At 46.9% G+C, this 21,823-nt stretch overlaps 1 protein-coding gene across 1 annotated transcript; it reads left to right on the plus strand.

Moving 5' to 3' along the window:
* The first annotated feature begins 1,844 nt into the window (after positions 1-1,844).
* On the plus strand, positions 1,845-16,314 carry TBC1D25 (TBC1 domain family member 25). Its single transcript, XM_032620614.1, has 6 exons — positions 1,845-2,088; positions 3,711-3,820; positions 4,764-4,918; positions 14,013-14,140; positions 14,281-14,469; positions 14,717-16,314. The coding sequence occupies exons 1-6, from the start codon at positions 1,972-1,974 to the stop codon at positions 16,076-16,078; spliced, it is 2,061 nt and encodes a 686-aa protein (XP_032476505.1). The 5' UTR covers positions 1,845-1,971; the 3' UTR covers positions 16,079-16,314.
* Positions 16,315-21,823: the final 5,509 nt, after the last annotated feature.

Below are 21,823 nucleotides of genomic sequence, written 5' to 3' on the forward strand. Positions count from 1 at the left end.
CACCCTATAAACTCCCCATAACTCACCCTGCAGAATCCATCACTTACCTTACATACCCCATCACTCACCCTATAGATCCCCAATTACCCTACAGATCTTCCATCACTTACCCCATATCCTATCACTCAACCCCACAGACCACCTATCATGTACCCACAGATACTCTTCACCCTACAGACCCCCATCACTCATCCTGCACTCTCTGTCATTAACCTCATAGACCTTCAGTCATAAAACAAATGGGTACTTGAGGAATTTTGAGGAGATGACAAAGAATGAATAATAAAACTGCAGATACCTGGAGACTGGCTCCAGGTAACCTGTGCAGAGCAGGACTTCATTTTAAATCCTGGTTCCGCTCAAGCCTACAGTGTAGCTTTTGACAAATGCCTCACTGTTAAGGCCGTGCTTCACTTTCTCACCTCAGATCCATCACTTACCTCATGGTTTACTTAAGGCATGCTGGCCTCTGTGCTCTTCCTCAGACACACCAGGCACAGGCCCACCTTCGGTCCATTGCACTGTCTGCTCTCTGTGCCATTTACTATCGCTTTGGTCTAGAGCATGTTTTCCCCTTTCAATCAGTGCTTTCATCTGTAAAATGCTTATAATAATAGTACCTATCTCATAGGGTTTTTATGCAGATTAAAGGAATTAATATATTTAGACTATCTGGCATACACTTTGTTGAATGGAACAATGAACAAATGAAAGAGAAAGTTCTCCCCAGCACTATGGCAAGGACCTCCTTTTTGAATTCCTTGCTTCCAGTATCTTTCCTTCCGGGGCTCTCTCCACAACCAAGACAGGGACATCTGATCACATCATACCCCCATCTAAAACCTGTGCTCCAGGGCCTACAGGATAAAACTCCAAGCTCTAGGCTAATGTTTTGCTCATTCCACCCTATGGTAATTTTAATGAGAAACAGATTTTCAAACTCCCTGTTTCCATCAGAAAATCCAGCAGTGCCACAGAAGTGTTTTAGAATTGCAGTCTTCTCTAAAAAGGTAACGTTAAGGGTAGCATCCATACAATACTGCAGCAACGGCTGGAGTCCAGGTAACTTACAGGACTCCTTTGTGAGAAGTTACATTTGTAAGGGCAGCCTGTATTTTGTCCAAACCATATAGATGTTATACAGTAAAGTGAGGAGAATGCCTTTTTGCATTTTGTGGTGCATAAAGTTTCTCAAAGGAGTCTAAGCTATGTCCAGTATTCAGCTGGTATTTGGTGGACACACACCATTTAATAACAGGACCGATCTCAACGTGTTGTAAGGATTCAATGAAAACAAAGGCAAACTTTAAAAAGCTAGGACCTCCAGAGAGCATACAAATGGCTTTTTTGGGTAAATTACTTATTGAAGTATAACATGCGGGCAGAAACTGCAAAAATCATAAATGTACAGCTCCATGAATTTTCACAACGTGTAAACTATTTTTTAAAAGATTCTGGAAAAAGGATTATTCTTCCGTTCATTGGATTCATTTGAAGTGACGATCACAGGCGTTTGAAATAGATGACATCATCTCTAAGCTGAGACGCGAGGCGACTTGGGGCGGGATGTGGAGGCTTGACGTCGTCGCGCAGCAGCTTCCTTTCCCCGCCCACTTCTCTCGCCTGAATAGGTCGTCACTTTAACACGCACCTAGGTGAACCCGGAAGCAAACTGCCCAAACAACCAAACCAAGGACAAGGGCGGGGCGGGCCCTCAATAGGCGCCTGCACACTGGCTAAAGTGAGGCAAAATGCCGGGCTTTGGGGGGCGGGGCTCCTGGCAACAGCACACCGTGCGCGTGCGCAGAGGCGACCTCCACCCTGTGCCAGGTGGTGGGGGGGGTAGGGTCCCGTGGCGCCCTCTGCGCCTGCGCCCGGGCGCAAGGTGGGGCCGCAGGCGCCCGCATTCTGGGGTGTGCGCAAGGGTAGGGGGCAACGGTCAGCTGTCACCCGGAGGCGGGTGGTGGAGGGATGGCGACGGCCTCTGGATCCTCGGACTTGGCCGGCTCCGCAGCGCCCCCGCCTGGTGGGGGAGCCCAAGCGGCAGCTGAGGAGGAAGAGCGAGAGGTGGTGCGGGTCCGAGTCAAGGTGAGGCTGGCGGCCCGTCGTCCAGCCCGCCCCGAGCTCCCGGGGGAAGGGAAGGCGGTGGCTGTCCTAGGCTGGAGGGCGGGACCTGAGAATTGGGGTGTTACGTGAGGGGCGAGGCTTGAGGGCAGAGTGATGGTGGCGTGAGTGGAGGGTGGGGGAGAGGCTGGACCTGGGAATGCGAGGGCAGGGCATGGGGCGTGAGGACTGCAAATGAAAAGGTAGAGGCCTCTGGAATGGATGGGTGGAGATTGTGGGTAGAGAGGAGGGGCTATAGGGCTGGAGGAGGGGCCTTAATAGTTGAGTGGGGCCTTGAGAAATGAGGGAGGCTGTTGCTGTCTGAAAAGGAGCCTCTGACATCAGTCAACATATGTGTTGAGAGTGCACTTTTGTGCAAGTCCCCACCCTGGATGAGCGGACATACTCGTCGGGGAGACAAACAGCTCAGTAAATGAGATGCTTCAGACACTGGTAGATGTCATGGGGAAATAACGAAAAAGGTTCGGAACTAGGGAGTTACTTTAGCCAAGGTCGTACAGGGAAATCCCCAGAGAGGTACTGAAGGAGCAGAGACGCAAATAAAAAGGAGTCAGGCATGTGCATATCAGGGGGGAAAAGTGTTCTAGATAGAGGGAACAGCAAGGGCAAAGGCTGGGAGGTGGGGATGAGCTTGGCATGTTCCCTTAGGTTCCCATGTTGCTGGAGCCCAGAGAGTGAGGGGAAGAGTGGTAGGAGGTGAATCGGAGAGGTAAGAGAGGGGCAGATTGTGAAGGGCCTTTGGCATGTACTCTTAAGTAAGAAAGCTGTTGCAGTAGTTCCAGCAGGTAGTCAGTGATGGTGGCTCAGACTAGGGTGGTGGCACTGGTGGTGATGAGAAGAGGGTAGATTCTGGTGAGAAGTAAACAGATCACTTCAGTGTAATAGAGGAAGCTCAAAGGTAGAGGTTTGGGAGTTCAGAAAAGAGAAGATGCCTGAGCTGTGAGTGAGCCAGCTGAAGAAAGTGGGAAGGACGTACCAGACTGGGGGATCTGCATAAGCAAAGGCCTGGAGCCAGAATGTATTCAGAGTATAACTTCCAGGAGTTTGGTAGTACCAGAGTGTAAAGTTCAAAAAAGCTGACTGAAAAAAAAAAAAAAAAAGCTAACTGGAGAGAGGCTGGCTGGGGTCCTATAGGCCCACCTGTTGGGGATCCTGGGGTTCCCTTTGAAGAGATTTAAGCAGGGGAGTATTGTAGATAGATGTGCTAGATTGGTTGCAGCGCGGAGGACTGGTTTAGTGAGGGCCAGACTGGACATGGTGATCCAGGCAACCATCATTGAGGGGATGTAGAAGAAGGATTGGGTGCCTGGACTATTGCAGTAGCCCCCTCACTGGAACACTCCTTTCTCCTTTGTCCCCCACAGACTGTTCACAGAGCAGCCAGAAGGATCCTGTTAAATCCTGAGTCAGACCACATCCCTCCTCTGCTCAGAACCCTCCCAAGCCTCCCCCACCCTCCATTCAGAGCAAAAACAACAGTTCTCCCCATGGCTCAGAACTCCCGCCTTGATCTGGTCCCTGCTACTCACTCCATGTCAGCATGATGATGTGACCCCTGATGGCCTACCCCTGTCTTCTCTCCCCAGAAATGTGAGAGCTTCTTGCCACCTGAGTTTCGCTCTTTTGCTGTGGACCCCCAGATCACCTCACTCGATGTGTTACAGCACATCCTCATCCGAGCCTTTGACTTGAATGGGTGAGTAACGGGATGCTGGGGAAAGCCATTGGGCCACCCACCTCGACAGCGGTTGTTTGGCATTTTTCTTGTTGTTGTTTGGTAAAGGGGGAGGTTGTTTTCTTGTTATTATTACTATTATTATTATTATTGAAATAATCCCACAGTGAACAAACAGCCACATACATATCTTGGAATATTTGGGGAAATCTAGTCATAGGAGTAATATTGCTGAGTTAAACGGTGTATGCTTTTTTAAAACTTCAACAGATGTTTCCAAAATGTTCTCCAGGTAGGTATTACCAATTTACGGTCTCACCAGCAGCCCATAAAATTCCTGTTTCCCTCACACCCTCACAAACACTGGCTACTAGAAAACATTGGAAAATTTGCCAACCTGATAGATGAGGCAGATGTGATGGTTATTTTGTTGTCGTTGTTATTTTGGACGAATGCACATGGTAACAAACTCAAATAATACAAAAGTGATGGGTATTTAGGATGTTTCCATGGTTACAATAGTTACCACACAACATACTTCTTTGCATAGTTGCACAGGTGTATCTGAAGAACAAATTCTTAGTTGTTATTTGACTTTTTGTGCATAAACATTTTTTGTTGTGAAATATAACAAACATACAGATTGCTTTTTTTTTTATGCACGAGGCTGCTTTCTTCCCACTTCTGTCCCTCAGCTACTCTGTTACCCTCCCTAGAGGGGACCAGGTTACCAGTTCCCAATGTGCTCTCCAGATACAAGCCCGTGTGTATCTGCTTCTGTTTGTGAAACAAAATAGAAAAAAACGATCTGACCTCAGGCTGCCCGAAATCCTTAGCACAGTGCCCAGCACACAGTAGGAAGTTGTTTTCAAAACCATCTGTCCTCCTCGGCTTCTTTTGGAAACTGTCCCTGAGGCCTCCAGGGCACTGGGGCACTGAAAGATGCCATGTCTCCTCTGTCCAGGAAGAAGAATTTTGGTATCAGCTACCTGGGCCGGGATCGACTGGGGCAGGAAGCTTATCTCTCACTCCTGTCTGACTGGGACCTCAGCACGGCCTTCGCCACCGCCTCCAAACCTTACCTGCAGTTGCGTGTAGATATTCGGCCCACTGAGGATAGTGAGTACCTGGTGCCTCGCGGGCACTGCTCTGGGATGCCCCCCTTTCCCCGTGGGATGACTCCACTCCTCACAATGCACTCCCTCACAGTGGGCTAGGGAGCAAGGAATCCTGGGTCCAAATCCTGGCTTGGCCACTGGCCCTCAATTTCTTTATCTGTAAAGTAGAGATAAGGGTATCTTAGGGCCATCATGATGATTAAACAGGGAAATTCATGTAAAAAACCTGGAAAGGGGGCTTCCCTGGTGGCGCAGTGGTTGGGAGTCTGCCTGCCGATGCAGGGGACGCGGGTTCGTGTCCCGGTCTGGGAAGATCCCACATGCCGCGGAGCGGCTGGGCCCGTGAGCCATGGCCGCTGAGCCTGCGCGTCCGGAGCCTGTCCTCCGCAACGGGAGAGGCCACAACAGTGAGAGGCCCGCGTAACGCATAAAAAAAAAAAAAAAAAAAAAAAAAAAAAAAAAAAAAAAAAAAAAACCTGGAAAGGTGCATGGCTGCATAGTGAATGCTCAAAAAGTATTATCTCTAATAACAATAATGATCACATTTATTATAGCATATAATGTAGTAATATATAACTGTATAATGCAATATAATAATAGAGCATGGAGTGAGTATTATATGTTTCAGTTATAATAATATTGTAAATATAACAATGCTGATTATAGTCATGGTAATTGTATTTATTCATTCACTCACCCTGCACTCATATTCATTTGTTTGTTCCTTTTATCTCTCAGCCACTTCCAGTCTTCTCATATTTGTTCCCCTAGTCTTACCTGTACTGGTCCCTGAGAGCCCACAGATAAATTAAGACACAGTCCCCAAAATTTGATTATGGAGCATACATTAGAAAATAATAGTGTGTCAGTGTTAAAGTTCCTGGGTATGGTAACGGTATCATGGTTATAGAAGGAAAATATCCTTGTTCTCGGGAAAAACACAGTTAAGTATTAAGGGGTAAAGCATCATGATATCTGCAAATAATTCAGCAAAAAAATATACAATGGAATATTACTCAGCCATAAAAAGAAACGAAATTGAGTTATTTGTAGTGAGGTGGATGGACCTAGAGTCTGTCATACAGAGTGAAGTAAGTCAGAAAGAGAAAAACGAATACCGTATGCTAACACATATATATGGAATCTAAGGGGAAAAAAAAGGTCATGAAGAACCTAGGGGTAAGACGGGAATAAAGACACAGACCTACTAGAGCATGGACTTGAGGATATGGGGAGGGGGAAGGATAAGCTGTGACAAAGTGAGAGAGTGGCATGGACATATACACACTACCAAACGTAAAACAGATAGCTAGTGGGAAGCAGCTGCATAGCACAGGGAGATCAGCTCAGTGCTTTGTGACCACCTAGAGGGGTGGGATAGGGAGGGTGGGAGGGAGGGAGACGCAAGAGGGGAAAGATATGGGAACATATGTATATGTATAACTGATTCACTTTGTTATAAAGCAGAAACTAACACACCATTGTAAAGCAATTATACTCCAATAAAGATGTTAAAAAAATAAAAAAAAATTTTAAATGTATATATATATGGAGAGAGCAAGATGAAGCAAATGTGGCAAAATGTGAACAGTTGGGGGAGCTAGATGAAGGACATGTGGATGGTCAATGTATTCATCTTTTAACTTTGTCATAGATTTGAAATTTTTTTAAAATAAAAAGTTGTGGAGTGGAAGACACGGTTGCCAGCCTCGGGGAATTCACAGTGCCTATTTGGGGTGACTGAGGCATTTTATTTTACTTTATTTATTTATTTTTAATATTTATTTATTTATTTGGTTGTGCCAGGTCTTAGTTGCGGCTCGCGGGCTCCTTAGTTGCGGCTTGCCAGCTCCTTAGTTGTGGCATGCATGTGGGATCTAGTTCCCTGACCAGGAATTGAACCCGGGTCCCCTGCATTGGGGGCACAGAGTCTTAACTGCCGAGCCACCAGGGAAGTCCTGAGGCATTTTATTGATGTCATAATAACATATAAATAGCTAACATGTGTCAAACACTTGGGGCCATTCTGCACACATAATGTTTATTCATTGGATTGTCAAAACAATTCTACAGGGTAGGGACAGTCGTTATCCCCACGTTATAAATGGGGAAACTGAGGCTCATAGAGGGGACAGGACTTGTCCATGTGACACAGACAGTAAGTGGAGGAGCAGGATTTGAACCCAGGTGGTGGCTGAACTGTCTTCAGAGTCCTTGCTTTTAACCATTTAACTCTACAAAATGTGGGGCTTGTTAAGAAAAAGAAACTAGAAAAAAAGATAGGCAGAGGGAGAGAGAGAGAAACAAGAGTCAGAGGGAAAGATAGTGACAGAGACAGGCAGAGAGACAAATGGGAAAAGACAGGTAGCCAGAAACACAGGAACCTCTGCACTGAGCAGCCCTATGTGCTACTATGTGTCAGTCACTTAGCTAAGTCCCCAAGCCTCCATTTCCTCACCTATAAAATAGACACAATAGCACTATTTCAGTAAAGAAATAAAATCTGCCCCACTAATAAACATGTGAAGAAAACCCCAACTGCACAAGAACTGAGAGGAATGCAAATTACACAGAGAGACACACACCCATCAGTTTGGCAAAAGGACATTTAAAAGTTATCTTTTTAAAGAGAATCAACTTTCCAGTTACTGATGAGTTAGTTCTGTTCCTACCATTGTCTTGTTTCCCAAACTCCTGCAAATACACGAGTTTGTTTCTGAATTCCTGATCCCCTTACACTGATCTCTTTGTTCAACCCTAAGCCAATTCTATGTTGTCTTAATCATGTAGCTTTATGATATGTTTTAATGTTCTCCTTTTAAAATTTTTTCTTGAATATTCTCACGCACTTACTGTTCTTTTTTTAAAAATTATTTATTTTTTTTTTGTATGCGTTGGGTCTTGGTTGCTACGCACGGGCTTTCTCTAGTTGTGGCAAGTGGGGGCTACTCTTCATTGTGGTGCATGGGCTTCTCATTGTGGTGGCTTCTCTTGTTGCAGAGCATGGGCTCTAGGGTGCGTGAGCTTCAGCAGTTGTGGCACGCAGGCTCAGTAGTTGTAGCGCACAGGCTTAGTTGCTCCGTGGCATGTGGAATCTTCCCAGACCAGGGCTCGAACCCATGTCCCCTGCACTGGCAGGTGGATTCTTAACCACTGCACCACCAGGGAAGTCCCACTGTTCTTTTCATTTAATAGAATTAGCTTATCATTTCATTAAAATCCTGATGGGAATTTGATTGGAGCTGCTTTTTTTGGGGGGGCTGTGCCACACAGCTTGCAGGATCTTACTTAGTTCCCTGACCAGGAATGGAACCCAGTGAACCTGGGCCCACGGCAGTGAAAGTGCCAAGTCCTAACCAGTGGACCGCCAGAGAATTCCATGGAGTTGCATTTTTTAATGAAACTATTTTTTTTTTTTTTTAGCTGCACCACGTGGCTTGCGGTATCTTAGTTCCCCGACCAGGGACTGAACCCAGGCCCTCCACAGTGAAAGCACAGAGTCCTAACCACCGGACCGCCAGGGAATTCCCTAATGAAACTAATCTTTAATTATCCAGTAAATACATTCTCCTTATTATAAATAACGCTGAAGTCTCCTGGAACCAGTGTGCCTAATCTTTTTTTTAAAATTTATTTATTTTATTTATTTTATTTTTGGCTGCATTGGGTCTTCGTTGCTGCACGCAGGCTTTTCTATGGTTGCTGCAAGCAGGGGCTACTCTTTGTTGCAGTGCGCGGGCTTCTCATTGTGGTGGCTTCTCTTGTTGGGAGCACGGGCTCTGGGCTCACGGGCTTCAGTAGTTGTGGCACACGGGCTCAGTAGTTGTGGCTCGCAAGCTCTAGAGTGCAGACTCAGTAGTTGTGGTTCATGGGCTTAGTTGCTCCGCGGCATGTGGGATCTTCCTGGACCAGGGCTCAAACCTGTGTCTCCTGCATTGTCAGGCGGATTCTTAACCACTGCACCACCAGGGAAGCCCCCACTGTGCCTAATCTTGTTCCCCTACCCTTTTGCCCTGCAGGAGCTACTTTGATCAGTTTGATGTATAACCTTACAGGTCCTTTATTTATTCACACACACATACACACAGACAAATTAATCTACATATAGAGATACGTAAGTGTATTCATATTTGTATATATACACAGACGGTATGTGTTTAACATTAATGGTATCATGCTATACATTAATAGGTAAGTAAGGGCTTCCCTGGTGGTGCAGTGGTTGAGAGTCCGCCTGCCGATGCAGGGGACACGGGTTCATGCCCCGGTCCGGGAAGATCCCACATGCCGCGGAGTGGCTGGGCCCGTGAGCCATGGCTGCTCAGCCTGCGCGTCTGGAGCCTGTGCTCCGCAACGGGAGAGGCCACAACAGTGAGAGGCCCGCGTACTGCAAAAAAAAAAAAAAAAAAAGGTAAGTATGTGTCCAATCGATGGAGCTGTTACAAATATTATTAATGGAATTCTTGGGATCGTGTTCATGACTGTGAAAGCAACAGGCATGTTGTGACCACTTAGATGGCCCAGTCCCTCTTTCAGGGAAGAAGTCAGTTTCTGTCACCTCTACAGTTGGAAGATTACCAAGCCTAGACCATCAACCAATCTGTGCATTTGTGATATGAATCCTCTTTCTGTCATATGTATTGCAGATAGTTTTTTCCAAGCTTATCTTTTTGTTTTATGGCTTTGTTTATGGTGCTTTTCTGATCCTATCAAAAACTAAAATATGTATGCAGTCTTATACATATATCTGTCTTTTTCTTTATGATTTCTGAATTTCTCCTTACTTTGGAACATCCTCCCCATCCACAAGCTTATACAGATATTCTCTTACATTTTCTTCTAATATGCTTATTATTTTCTTTTCTACACATAAATCTCTGTCAGCATTGTGATTAGTAGACCTAGCTTTAAAAAAAAAATTCCAGACAAATAGGTATGTCAGCATCATTTATTAAATAACCACTTTTTCTACACTGATTTGAAATGCCACTTTTGTCATGTACTGAGTTCCCATATGTCCTTGGATTTATTTCTGGGCTTTCTATATTGAATTCCACCAGTTGGCTCTGTTTGTCTCATGCTATGCTAACACCATATTTTTATCACAGTGGTTTTCTGATACATTTTAATAAGGCAAGCATTGCCTTCCTCCCACTATTCTTTTTTTTTGGGCTCTCCTTTTTCTTAACTATTCTTTTTTTTTTTTTTTTTTTTTGCGGTACGCGGGCTTCTCACTGTTGGGGCCTCTCCCGTTGTGGAGCACAGGCTCCGGAGGCGCAGGCTCAGCGGCCATGGCTCACGGGCCCAGCCGCTCCGCGGCATGTGGGATCTTCCCGGACCGGGGCACGAACCCATGCCCCCTGCATCGGCAGGCGGACTCTCAACCACTGCGCCACCAGGGAAGCCCTTAACTATTCTTAAATGTGAATTCTTTCATATGAACCTTAAAATAATTTTATCCAGTTCCAGGAAAAAACCCACTACATCACTGATTGGCATTGCACAACATATATAATTTAGGATTTGGGAGGCTTGACAATTTTATGGTAAGGAGGTGCAGTATGTATAGTACATATTGTGTAATACTGCAAGAAGGGCCTGGGGCAGCACACCATAATGAAACGTGCATGTTTCTTCAGAGAAGTGTGTGCATATTCACACTTAGTGAGTTACATAAAGACCAGATATAGGGTTTCCCTGATGGTGCAGTGGTTAAGAATCTGCCCGCCAATGCAGGGGACACGGGTTTGAGCCCTGGTCTGGGAAGATCCCACATGCCGCGGAGCAACTAAGCCCTTGCACCACAACTACTGAGCCTGCGCCCTAAAGCCCATGAGCCACAACTACTGAAGCCCACGTGCCACAACTACTGAGCCCGTGCGCCACAACTGCTGAAGCCCACGCACCTAGAGCCCATGCTCTGCAACAAGAGAAGCCACTGCAGTGAGAAGCCCGCGCACCGCACCAAAGAGTGCTCACCACAGCTAGAGATAGCCCACGCACAGCAACGAACACCCAACGCAGCCAAAAATAAATAAATAAAGTAATTTATTTAAAAAAAAAGACTACATATAGTCACACGTCAGTTCAGATCCGGTTTTGCCACTAGATGAGTTTGGGCTTGTAGAAATCCTTTGTCCATTTTATTAACAGGTTCTTTCTTTCTTTTAAAAGTGAATATAGAATATCTCTCTTTTCCTGTCATGTGTTTTGTCTTTTATTTTAAACTCACTGAGTTATACACTTTATTTATTTTTTAATTTGGTTGCACCGAGTCTTAGTTGCGGCTCACAGGCTCCTCAGTTGCAGCATGTGAACTCTTAGTTGTGGCCTGCATGTGGGATCTAGTTCCCTGACCAGGGATCAAACTGGGGCCCCCTGCATTGGGAGCGCCGAGTCTTAGCCCCTGCGCCACCAGGGAAGTCCCGTGTTTTTGGTGTTGAGCGGTGCTTTTTCTGATATTCACATGGCTGCTCTTGCTTTCTGCTTGTGTTTGCCAGGTATACCTTCATGTTTCTTCAATTTTTAACCTTTCTTTGTCACCTAGTTTTAGTATGTCTCTCACAAAATCTCCGTAGCTGGATTTATGCTTTTTTACACAATTGACAGTGAAATCTTTTGAGCACTTTTCCCCTCCGGTCTCCCCCACCCTCCGTAGCCCGTGAAATGGAAGCTTTGGAACACTTCTCATTCTCATCCTTCTCCTGCTCCCTAACCCTTAACTTCTGGGCTTTGCTCCAACAGTAATTTTTTCTCTTTTTGAATTCCAGTCTATCATTATCTTTTCTTTAGAGTCACTCGCTTATGTTTCAGGAATCCTAACGTAACAATGTTACAAACTCCCAGTCACAGTCTCTTTGTCATTTTATGTTTAACTGTATATATTAAAAACTTGTGGCCTGTCCCCATTTACCCTCCCTTTTGCCTTCCCCCACCCACCTTGAGCCCTTGTAGTCATTCAGTAGTCATTTCTTAGAGAACTTTGTTCTCCTCCAGTAAGGTGCATGCGTTAGATGTATGCTAATGATCAGAAACTTCAGTCGTGGTGGATACGTACTGGGTTGGCTGGATGTGGGACCCTTGGATCTCAGGCCTCTCTTGTCAGTACTCCGTGGGTGCTGCAAGCCACTGTCTTGCTTCCAGAGTTGTGGAACAGAAGCCCATCGGCAATCGGACCTTCTTTAAGTTGTAAGCAGCCTGTTCTTCATCTTTGGAAGCTGGCAAGAATTTGTCTTCATTCTTAGAATGTGGGCACTTCGCCAGCAGGCGAATAGAGTTGGGGGAGCCCGTGGTCTGTGCTGTTCGTTGATTCATCCTACCTGAGACCTGCCGAGCCACTTCTTCATCTCAGGGACAGTTTCCTTCATATCTGGGTAATTCTGTCTCCACCTGACCCCTTTGCTCCTCCTGCATTTCTTAGGGTTTGCATTGTCAGGTCTCCTGGACTTGTCCTCCAGGTCTCTCTGCTTTCCTCTCAAATCATCAAGCTTTAGCTCTGTGCCTTGACAGGGGCTCCTCTCTTTGGTATTTCAGACCATTGGTGTGACCTTCTTTATTTTACCTGTTGAGTAGTGCAACCTTCTTTATTTTATGTGTTTTCATGTTTTAGAAAGCCCACTCTGGCAGCTGTTGGGAGAGGGTGCAGAGGGGCAAAGGGGAGGCAGGGACTGGTTGGGAGGCAGTTTCAGGTGAGAGGCGTGGTGTGAGCTGAGAGAAGAGGTGGAATTGAAGTGTGTTCTGCATGCAGAAGCTATGGAGCTTGGCGATGGTTTGGCCCTGGGAATTGAGAGAGTGGGAGGTGGCAAGGACATCTGTGAGGTGTGGGACTTAAGCAACTGAACAGGTAGAGACACTGTTCACTCACATGAGGAGCGGAGGAGGAGGTTATGTCTAGAGTGGATCTTGGGCTCCCCTTTTGGACCCCTTAGGTTTACAGTGCCCCATGGGACACCTAAGGAGAGGCAGTGACATCCACTTGTGGCCCAGGGTTTGCTTCCCCCTCAGCTCTGTGGGAGAAAGTACAGTGGACTTCATGGAAATGTTGCTTAGTGACGGCATTTGCCTGCAAATGACAATGGCTTGAACAAATCCCAGTTGATTTGTTTCGTATAATAGAGTTTGAAAGCTACTGGTCTTTGCTGTTGTCAGCTTAGCAGCTCTGGGGCGCCAGGGCCGACATCTCTTAAGTCTCTCGAACTTATTCAGGTGGCCACTGCTGGTTCAGCCACATGACATTTGAGGTGGGCAGAAAGGATGCAAGGGGGAGTAAAGAAGAGAGAGAAGGGACAGACTTCTGCTGATGTTCCAAGGGCCAGAATTGGGTAATATCAAGCATAGCATTGTTTCTTCTGTCTAACATGCATGGCATACCTGTTCTACAAATACTTTTGCTAAACTTTATCTGGGCCCTGGAGTAAGGTAAATGAGATTCACATCCCAGCCCTACCATTTCCTTGGCCACTTACTAACTGTTCCAAGCTGTTTGTCATGGTCTGCAAAATAAGAATGATAATGGTAATCTACACCAATTGTGGGAGGAAAACTAGCAGGAATATAAGATTAAAAGAGTTTGGGCTTTTGAGCTTTGGGCCTGGCCTTCAAATTTCGGTTCTTTCACCCACTTGCTGTGGGGCCTTGGGCAACTTCTAGTCCTGACTCTGCATGTTTCCACATAGAGTGGCGATAATAATAGTGCCTAACTTAGAGGATGGATGTGAATATTAAATGAGTTAATATTTGCAAAGGGCTCAGAACGCTTCCTGGCACTTAGCCGTATGGAAGTGTTGTCTACCGTTCTTATTGTTTATAATGACGTTAAGCCCTGTCACAGTGCCTGGCACATAGTAAGTGCTTGATAAATATTACCTTATATCATTAAAATACTACTATTAGAGTCTGCTCAGCCATTCTGTGAGACAGTTTCCACAAGAGGATTATTCATGGTTTTATTTTTTACGTGATTGGGATGACATGGGAAGGGAGAGTGGAGTGGCTCATTGCCCTGTGGGTGGCCTGGCTTTGGAGGGAGAGGAACCCGGCCCTGAGGTCTGGGGTTCTCATCCGCATTCTCATACGGCGTCATTCTGTGTGCCCAGGCCCGCTGCTGGAAGACTGGGACATAATCAGCCCCAAGGATGTCATTGGCTCCGACATGCTGCTGGCTGAGAAGCGGTCATCGCTGACGACAGCTGCCCTTCCCTTCACACAGTCCATCCTCTCTCAGGTGCTTTCAGGGAGCCACGGGGCCCAGCTGTGATTGGAGGGCAGGGCATCCCTGGCACCCCCGATTCCGAGCATGCCGGTTGGTACCTGCCCCTGGCCTGCCCAGCTGAGTGGTGGCCTCCCTCCCTCCTTCCTTCACAGGTGGGCCGCACCTTGTCCAAGGTCCAGCAGGTGCTGAGCTGGTCATATGGGGAAGACGTCAAGCCCTTCAAGCCTCCCCTAAGCGATGCGGAGTTTCACACATACCTGAACCACGAGGGCCAGCTCTCACGCCCCGAGGAGTTGCGCCTGCGGATCTACCATGGTGGTGTTGAGCCCTCCCTGCGAAAGGTGAGCCTTCTTGGTCACTCATTGGATCCATCACAGCAGTCATGAATAGCTCAAGAGACACATGCGGTGGGCCACACTCTCGGCGGATGGCGTGGAAGTATTCCAGCACAGCAGGCTTACCTTCAGGAGGGGCAGGCTTTTCCAAAGGAGGGCAGAGGCCCAGGGTGGCTGGGTGGTGATGGATCCACACGAGGGTGTGGCAGCTCATCTGTAGACCCTCAGCCTCATCCCTTTCATCCCTGGCCAGGTGGTGTGGAGGTACCTTCTGAACGTGTACCCAGACGGGCTGACAGGCCGTGAGCGGATGGACTACATGAAACGCAAGAGCCGCGAGTATGAGCAGCTCAAGAGCGAGTGGGCCCAGCGAGTGAGCCCCGAGGACCTGGAGTTCATCCGCAGCACGGTCCTCAAGGACGTGCTGCGTACCGACCGGGCCCACCCCTACTTCGCAGGGCCCGAGGACGGCCCACACCTGCGGGCTCTGCACGACCTGCTCACCACTTACGCCGTTACCCACCCACAGGTGTCCTACTGCCAGGGCATGAGCGACCTGGCCTCGCCCATCCTTGCCGTCATGGACCACGAGGGCCATGCCTTTGTCTGCTTTTGTGGCATCATGAAGCGCCTGGCTGCGAACTTCCACCCTGATGGCCGCGCCATGGCCACCAAGTTCGCTCACCTCAAGCTGCTGCTGCGACACGCCGACCCTGACTTCTACCAGTACTTGCAGGAAGCCGGTGCTGACGACCTCTTCTTCTGTTACCGCTGGCTGCTGCTCGAGCTCAAGCGCGAGTTCGCCTTTGACGACGCTCTCCGCATGCTGGAGGTCACCTGGAGCTCACTGCCCCCTGACCCTCCCGAGCATGAGGTAGAGCTCGTGGGCCCCCCCAGCCTGGTGGCAGACACTGGCTTTGGGGGCCACAGGGGACGGCCCGTGCGGCAGAGGCACATGCTGAGGCCCGCCGGTGGAGGAGATGGTGCTTTTGAAGATGCTGTTGACCACTTGGCCACCACCAGCCAGGGGCCTGGTGGTGGAGGGCGTCTCCTGAGACAGGCCAGTCTGGATGACCTCCAGCAACTCAGGGATAACACAGGCCCCAGGAGGGACCTTCTGGTCCAGCTGCCCCACCCAGCTGCCCTCATCAGCTCCAAGTCTCTCTCTGAGCCCTTGCTGAACTCCTCAGACCCACTGCTTTCCTCCTCTTCCCACCCTGATTCCCCATCGTCTTCATCTCCGCCATCCACCCAGGACGCCTCTCCCACTGGTGACATGGCTGCAGGATCCCCCTTGATGCCAGAGGTGGGCTCCCCACAAGACCCTGGGAAGTCCCTGCCACCCCCACCCCCACTGGGCCTGCCCCCGCCCCAGGAGTTTGGCCGAGGGAACCCATTCATGCTTTTCCTGTGCCTCGCCATCCTGCTGGAGCACCGCGACCATATCATGCGCAACGGGCTGGATTACAACGAGCTGGCCATGCACTTTGACCGCCTCGTGCGAAAACACCACCTGGGGCGCGTCCTACGCCGGGCCAAGGCTCTCTTCGCTGATTACCTGCAGTCAGAGGTGTGGGACTCAGAGGAGGGGGCCGAGGCCACAGCCCCATCTTGATCAGACTCCCTCCAGCCCACTGTCAGCCCCACCAGATATCCGTTCTTTGCCAAGAGGGCCTACACATGAGACCCCACCTCCCTGCCTGCCAGCCCTAGACATGTGGGAGCATAGTGCCCTCTCTCCCCAGGTCTGAGAGTATGGGGCTCTGCTTCAGTACTGCCCCATGGCAACCACGGCCTCTTTTTTCTGTTTTTGTTGTTTTGTTTTTAACAATTGTACTTTGCACACATGAAGGTCACTGTGGTCTGTGTATTTCTCTGCCTTCTCCCTGGTTTTTGTTGTGGATGGAGTCCCCAGGGCCTCTTTACCTGCTGGAGCTGAAATACTTCCCATTTCAGGTAAAGGGCGGCTCCTGCTTCCCCAGTGGCAGGAGAATGGATGCTGAGAAATCAGTTCTAGAAGGTGAGCCCAGGTCGAGGACTGCTTGAGGAGGCCTGAGGCTGTTTTGTCGTACATCTGTCTGCCTGTAAGGGTCTGGATGATGTCTGTGAATGTAAGTTTTTAGGACAGGCCCTTTGAATGAGGGATGGGAGAGAGAGTTCCTGATTCAGAAAGGGCAAGATTCGTTACAAAGACTGGGAAGTATGGGCTACTTAGAAACATTGGGCCAGCTACCTCTAGCATTCCACACGTCACCATTTCTAGGATCCAGCCCCTCCTCTGTGAGTCTTATGCACTAATGCTAGTGGTCCTGGACAGGGGTCTAAGGTTCCTATTCTCGTCACTTGCTCTGGGGACAGCTTAAGGGACTATGGCCTTGCCATGCCTCAGGCTGTCAGCACTAAACTGGGTTTCCAGCTCATGGATACCTGTCTTAACCATTTCAACAATAGAAACCATTTATTTGCCTTCTCCATCCCACTACTGTGGACAAACAAATCAAGCACTGATAAAGCTCAGGCCCTAAAAGGAGTCACCTGCCTGTGTGGAGGATAATGATCCAAAAGAAGTTCATTTTTCCCACTTACCTTCTCAGAAGGCAGATTCTCTCACAGGCCGAGTTGTCCCTCCACAGAAGACATGGCAGATGATGGATGAAGTAACTTGGGGTCCTTCAGGTCGTGGCCTCACTGTGCCAGGTTCTGGCCAGAAGTTGCTGCCCTAGGCAATACTGACAGGTGAGGGGCACGAGGGCAGCTATCCTCTCATCTGTCTCTCCCAAAACAATGTCATATAAAGCTGGAGTTAACTCTTAAAAGGCTCCCATCACCCCCCAGTATTGGACAGGAGGCTGACCACTCCTCAGATGAGGGCTCAGTCACCGGAGGCAGGACAAGACCATTCTGTGCCTAGGGTCTCCAAGACTGTGGGTCTAACAAGTGCGGATAAGGGGCTCAGGCACGCTGGCCCCAGGGGCCATCCAAGATATGGGAGAATCTGGCCCTCTGAGGACCTGAAATGTCCCCTTTGTCAGTAACCAGCTGACACCCTCTGGGTGTATTCTGTGATTTATGAGCGTAGATATTTGAGAAGTCAGACAACTCAATTCTGTGTATGGCAGCTTGGGACCTCTGAAGGCCAGAGGAGTCCTTTCTGTGAACAGGAGGCTCAGATAACCTGAAGGACAGAAATCTCTATTAGTTTCCGAAGTTACTTGGGACTTCTGGTTCCTGCTAAGATGGCAGACAGCACAAGCCACTGATTCCCTTGCCCAAAAACTACTCTGGAGAAACTACAGAGGGAAACATGAGTTCCAGAAACTAGCACAGCTATGAAGACCTATGAGGAGATGGAAGGTTATCTTTAACTGACCTGTGTTTTGAGTGGTAGATGGCTGGAGGCAACAAATACAGGACAGGTTAGAGATTTAAGTTCTGGCTGGTGCCTCTCCCCCATGTTGCCTTGCCTGCCCCCTCATTGCAGAAATCATCCAAACCACTGGTACAGGTGTCTGGTGGGGGGGCTAGTATCAGGGTATCAAGAACCCTGCTGAGGGGAGGAAATGAGCAGCCAGAGGAGTGATTACTCCCCCACTGTCCCCCTCCAGACACCAGGGCTAGTGGTAACACCTGGGAGATGACCCCCCCTCTTAGGGTTTAAGGATGAAACCTACCAGCAGAATTGTTGGGTGGTGTGATCGTAGATGGGAGTAAGAGCTCTACTTGTGTGGTGCCTGGGACTCTCCACCCTTTGGCTCATCTCCCCTCACACCCCTTTACCCCTTGGACTCCAGGTGATTAACCAGAGTCAAGTCTGGCCTTCAGCCTTCCCTCAGTACAGTTACCAGCCAGAACAGCTGCTCACATCAGGGGAATATGAGCTCACTGCCAAAAGAACAAGACACCCGGGCAGTATAATGACCTCCAGTGAAAAATAAACTGGATGTATTCGTTATCTATTGCTGTATAACAAATCACCCCCAAACTTAGCTTAAAACAACAAATATTTATTTTCTCAGTTTCTGAGGGTCAGGAGTCTGGGAGCAGCTTAGCCATGAGGTTTTGGCTCAGGGTCTCTTCTGAGGTTTCAGTCAAGTTGTCAGCCAGGACTGCAGTCAGCTGAAGGCATGACTTGGCTGAACGACCCAACACTAACGTGGCCCACTCACAGAGCTATTGGTAGGAGGCTTCAGTTTTTCACCACGTGAGCCTCTCCATGGGGCTCCAAACAACACGTGGTCCCAGCAGGCAGGCAAGAGATCATAACCAAGACAGAACTGCAATGTCTATTATAACTTAACCTCAGAAATGGCATACCGTCACTTTTGTTGTATTTTCTTGGTCACATAGGCCTATGTGTTTTACTAGGCCCTAGTAAAACATGGAGGGGAACCACGCAGGATGTGAACATCAGGAGGCAGGGCTCATTGGGGGCTATATCAGACTGGCTACCACACTGGGTGACATACAATATCTGAAGCAGAAATACTGGGACATACAGATGAAGACTTTTAAATAAGTACAATAAGGGAGAAAATATAAAACAGGAACAAGAAATAGAAAAAGGACTCAAAACAAAATAAGGTATGAGTATGATGGTAGAAAAAAGAAACAAAGATACTGTAAATGGAGGATGAAATGAGATGTCAAGTTTTAATATAATAGTAAGTACAAAAAACATTTAGAACACCACCCTCAATGGATTTTGTTTTTTTTAAAAAAGGTCCAACTGTACACACACACACACACACACACACACACAGGGATGTTGAAAATGAAAGGATGAAGAAAATATATAGCAGACTAATAAAAGCCCAAAGAAAGCTGGGAGAGACATCTTAATAACTAACAAAATGAAATTTCAGATCGCAAAAAACAAAGAAGGACATATACTCATTAACAAAGAATATATGCCTACCATAAACACATATACTCCTAAGGAGACCTGAACAATACATTTTTAAGCTTGATATATAATTTCATATATATGACACACATTCCTATATAACCCTCCACTTAACAAATGGAGAAGACTCCTTTTATGCTTACACTTAATTACAAAAAACAGACCCTGTTAGGGCAAAAAGAAAGCCTCAGTGAATTCAAAAGTATCAATATCAACCATGTTCTCTGGCCACAATGCAATAAAATTAGCAATAATGAAAAGCAATTTAAAAAAAGGGCCCAGGAGTTCCCTGGTGGCCTACTAGTTAGGATTCTGGGCTTTCACTACCATGGTCTGGGATCAATCATTGGTTGGGAAACTGATATCCCACACAGCACGGCCAAAAAAAAAAAAAAAAAAGGTCCCCAGTTTTGGAAACTAGCATCACTAAATAACCCCTGGGTAAAGGAAGAAATAAAGGAACTTTAGAAATACTTAGAACTAAACAGTAAAAACACTACATGCAAAATTTCTAGGACACAGAAAAATCAGTTATTAAAAGAAAATACATAGCTTTAAGTACATTTATCAGGAGAGAAGAAAGGTTGAAAAATAAATGACCTAGCATTCAAATCAAGAAGTTGGGAAAACAGCAGAGGAACAAACCCATGATTCCATGAGTCATGAAGGAAATATCGTTAAGGAAGGACATAAGTGCCAAAGAGAATTTTTAAAGTAATGATAAAGAATAGCAAAATGAAAAGCTGGTTCTTTTAAAATATTAATGATAGGCCTCTGCCAAGACTGCTTTAAAAGAATGCAAAATACAACACAGAAAAAGGGAAATTATAGACACAAAAAGGCTCAATATTGGAAGCTAATACATTCGAAAACCTTGATGAAAGGCTTAAGTTTCTGGAAAAATTAAAATGTGCTCAGACTGATGCAAAAAGAAATTGAGAAATATAACAAGTTTTAAGAAAATTTGAAATGATAGTTAAAGATACTCCATCTCGGGCTTCCCTGGTGGCGCAGTGGTTGAGAGTCCACCTGCCGATGCAGGGGACACGGGTTCGTGCCCCAGTCCAGGAAGATCCCACATGCCGCGGAGCAGCTGGGCCCGTGAGCCATGGCCGCTGGGCCTGCGCATCCGGAGCCTGTGCTCCACAACAGTGAGAGGCCCGTGTACCGCTAAAAAAAAAAAAAAAAAAAAAAAAGACACTCCATCTCATTGTAACAAAAAGCTTCAGGCCCAGACCCAGATGGTTTTGCAGATGTAGTTCATCAAACTTCCAAGGAACTGTTAATTCCCAAATATGCAAATCGTTCCAGAAACTAGGAAAAAAGCAAAAGCTGCCCAACTCATTTTTTGAGGCTAGTATAGTCTTGATTCTAAAACCAGATAAGGAACATACAAGACAATAAAGTTATAGACCCATTTCACTTATGAATATAGATGCAAAAATTCTAATAAAATATTAGCTACCTGAGTTCAACAGTGTTAGTTTAAAAAAAATCATAAGTAGGGCTTATCACAGGAATTCAAACATAATCCAAATTAGAAAATTAATGAGTGAACTACCACATTAATAAGGAGGAGAAATCATATGATAGTCACAAAGCAGAAAAAAAATTTGATAAAATTCAGCACTTGTTTATGATATTAAAAAAATAACTGAGCAAACAAAATAAGAGTAGAAGAGAACATCTTTGACTTGATAAAGGTTATGTGGCAAAAAGAGCAAAAATGCCCAATAGTAAAAAACAAAACCAAATTTTTTTAAAAGAAAGAAAACAACAAACAAAATGCCTAACAGAGAAAATTTAAACACATTTTCCCTCTAAGATCAGGAATAAGGCAATGATGTTCCCTCTCAATATTGCTACTTAACATACAGCTGGCCAGTGCTGTAAGGAAAGAAAAAGAAATGAGATGTAAGTTTTGGAAGGAATTGATAAAAACCCATTTGTAAATGATATGACTGACTACCTTAAGGAACTAACAATGACCAGAAAAACTGTTAGGACCAATAAGACAGTTCGGCAAGGTTTCCAGATCAACCTATAAAAACCATTTCTCTACAATAAGAAAATAAAGTATCTAGGAAAGAATTTAACCAATACAAAAGACTTCTATAAGAAAAAAAATTGGGGGGCTTCCCTGGTGGCGCAGTGGTTAAGAATCCACCTGTCAACACGGGACACAGGTTCGAGCCCTGCTCCGGGAAGATCCCACAGGCCGCGGAGCAACTAAGCCCGTGCACCACAACTACTGAGCCTGCGCTCTAGAGCCCGTGAGCCACAACTACTGAAGCCCGCGTGCCACAACTACGGAAGCCTGCGCGCCTAGGGCCTGTGCTCCGCAACAAGAGAAGCCACCGCTGTGAGAAGCCCTCGCACCGCAACGAAGAGTAGCCCCCACTCGCCGCAACTAGAGAAAGCCCGCGCGCAGCAACGAAGACCCAACGCAGCCAAAAA

Source organism: Phocoena sinus, chromosome X (genome assembly GCF_008692025.1).
Source record: "Phocoena sinus isolate mPhoSin1 chromosome X, mPhoSin1.pri, whole genome shotgun sequence".
NCBI classification, from domain to species: Eukaryota; Metazoa; Chordata; class Mammalia; order Artiodactyla; family Phocoenidae; genus Phocoena; species Phocoena sinus.

Bases quoted from the DNA above. Each gene is read 5' to 3' on its own strand.
- TBC1D25 (XM_032620614.1), top strand. From the start codon at position 1,972: ATGGCGACGGCCTCTGGATCCTCGGACTTGGCCGGCTCCGCAGCGCCC. The intron at 3,821-4,763 runs GTGAGTAACGGG...TCCTCTGTCCAG, and splicing joins CGAGCCTTTGACTTGAATGG to GAAGAAGAATTTTGGTATCA. The intron at 14,470-14,716 runs GTGAGCCTTCTT...ATCCCTGGCCAG, and splicing joins TTGAGCCCTCCCTGCGAAAG to GTGGTGTGGAGGTACCTTCT.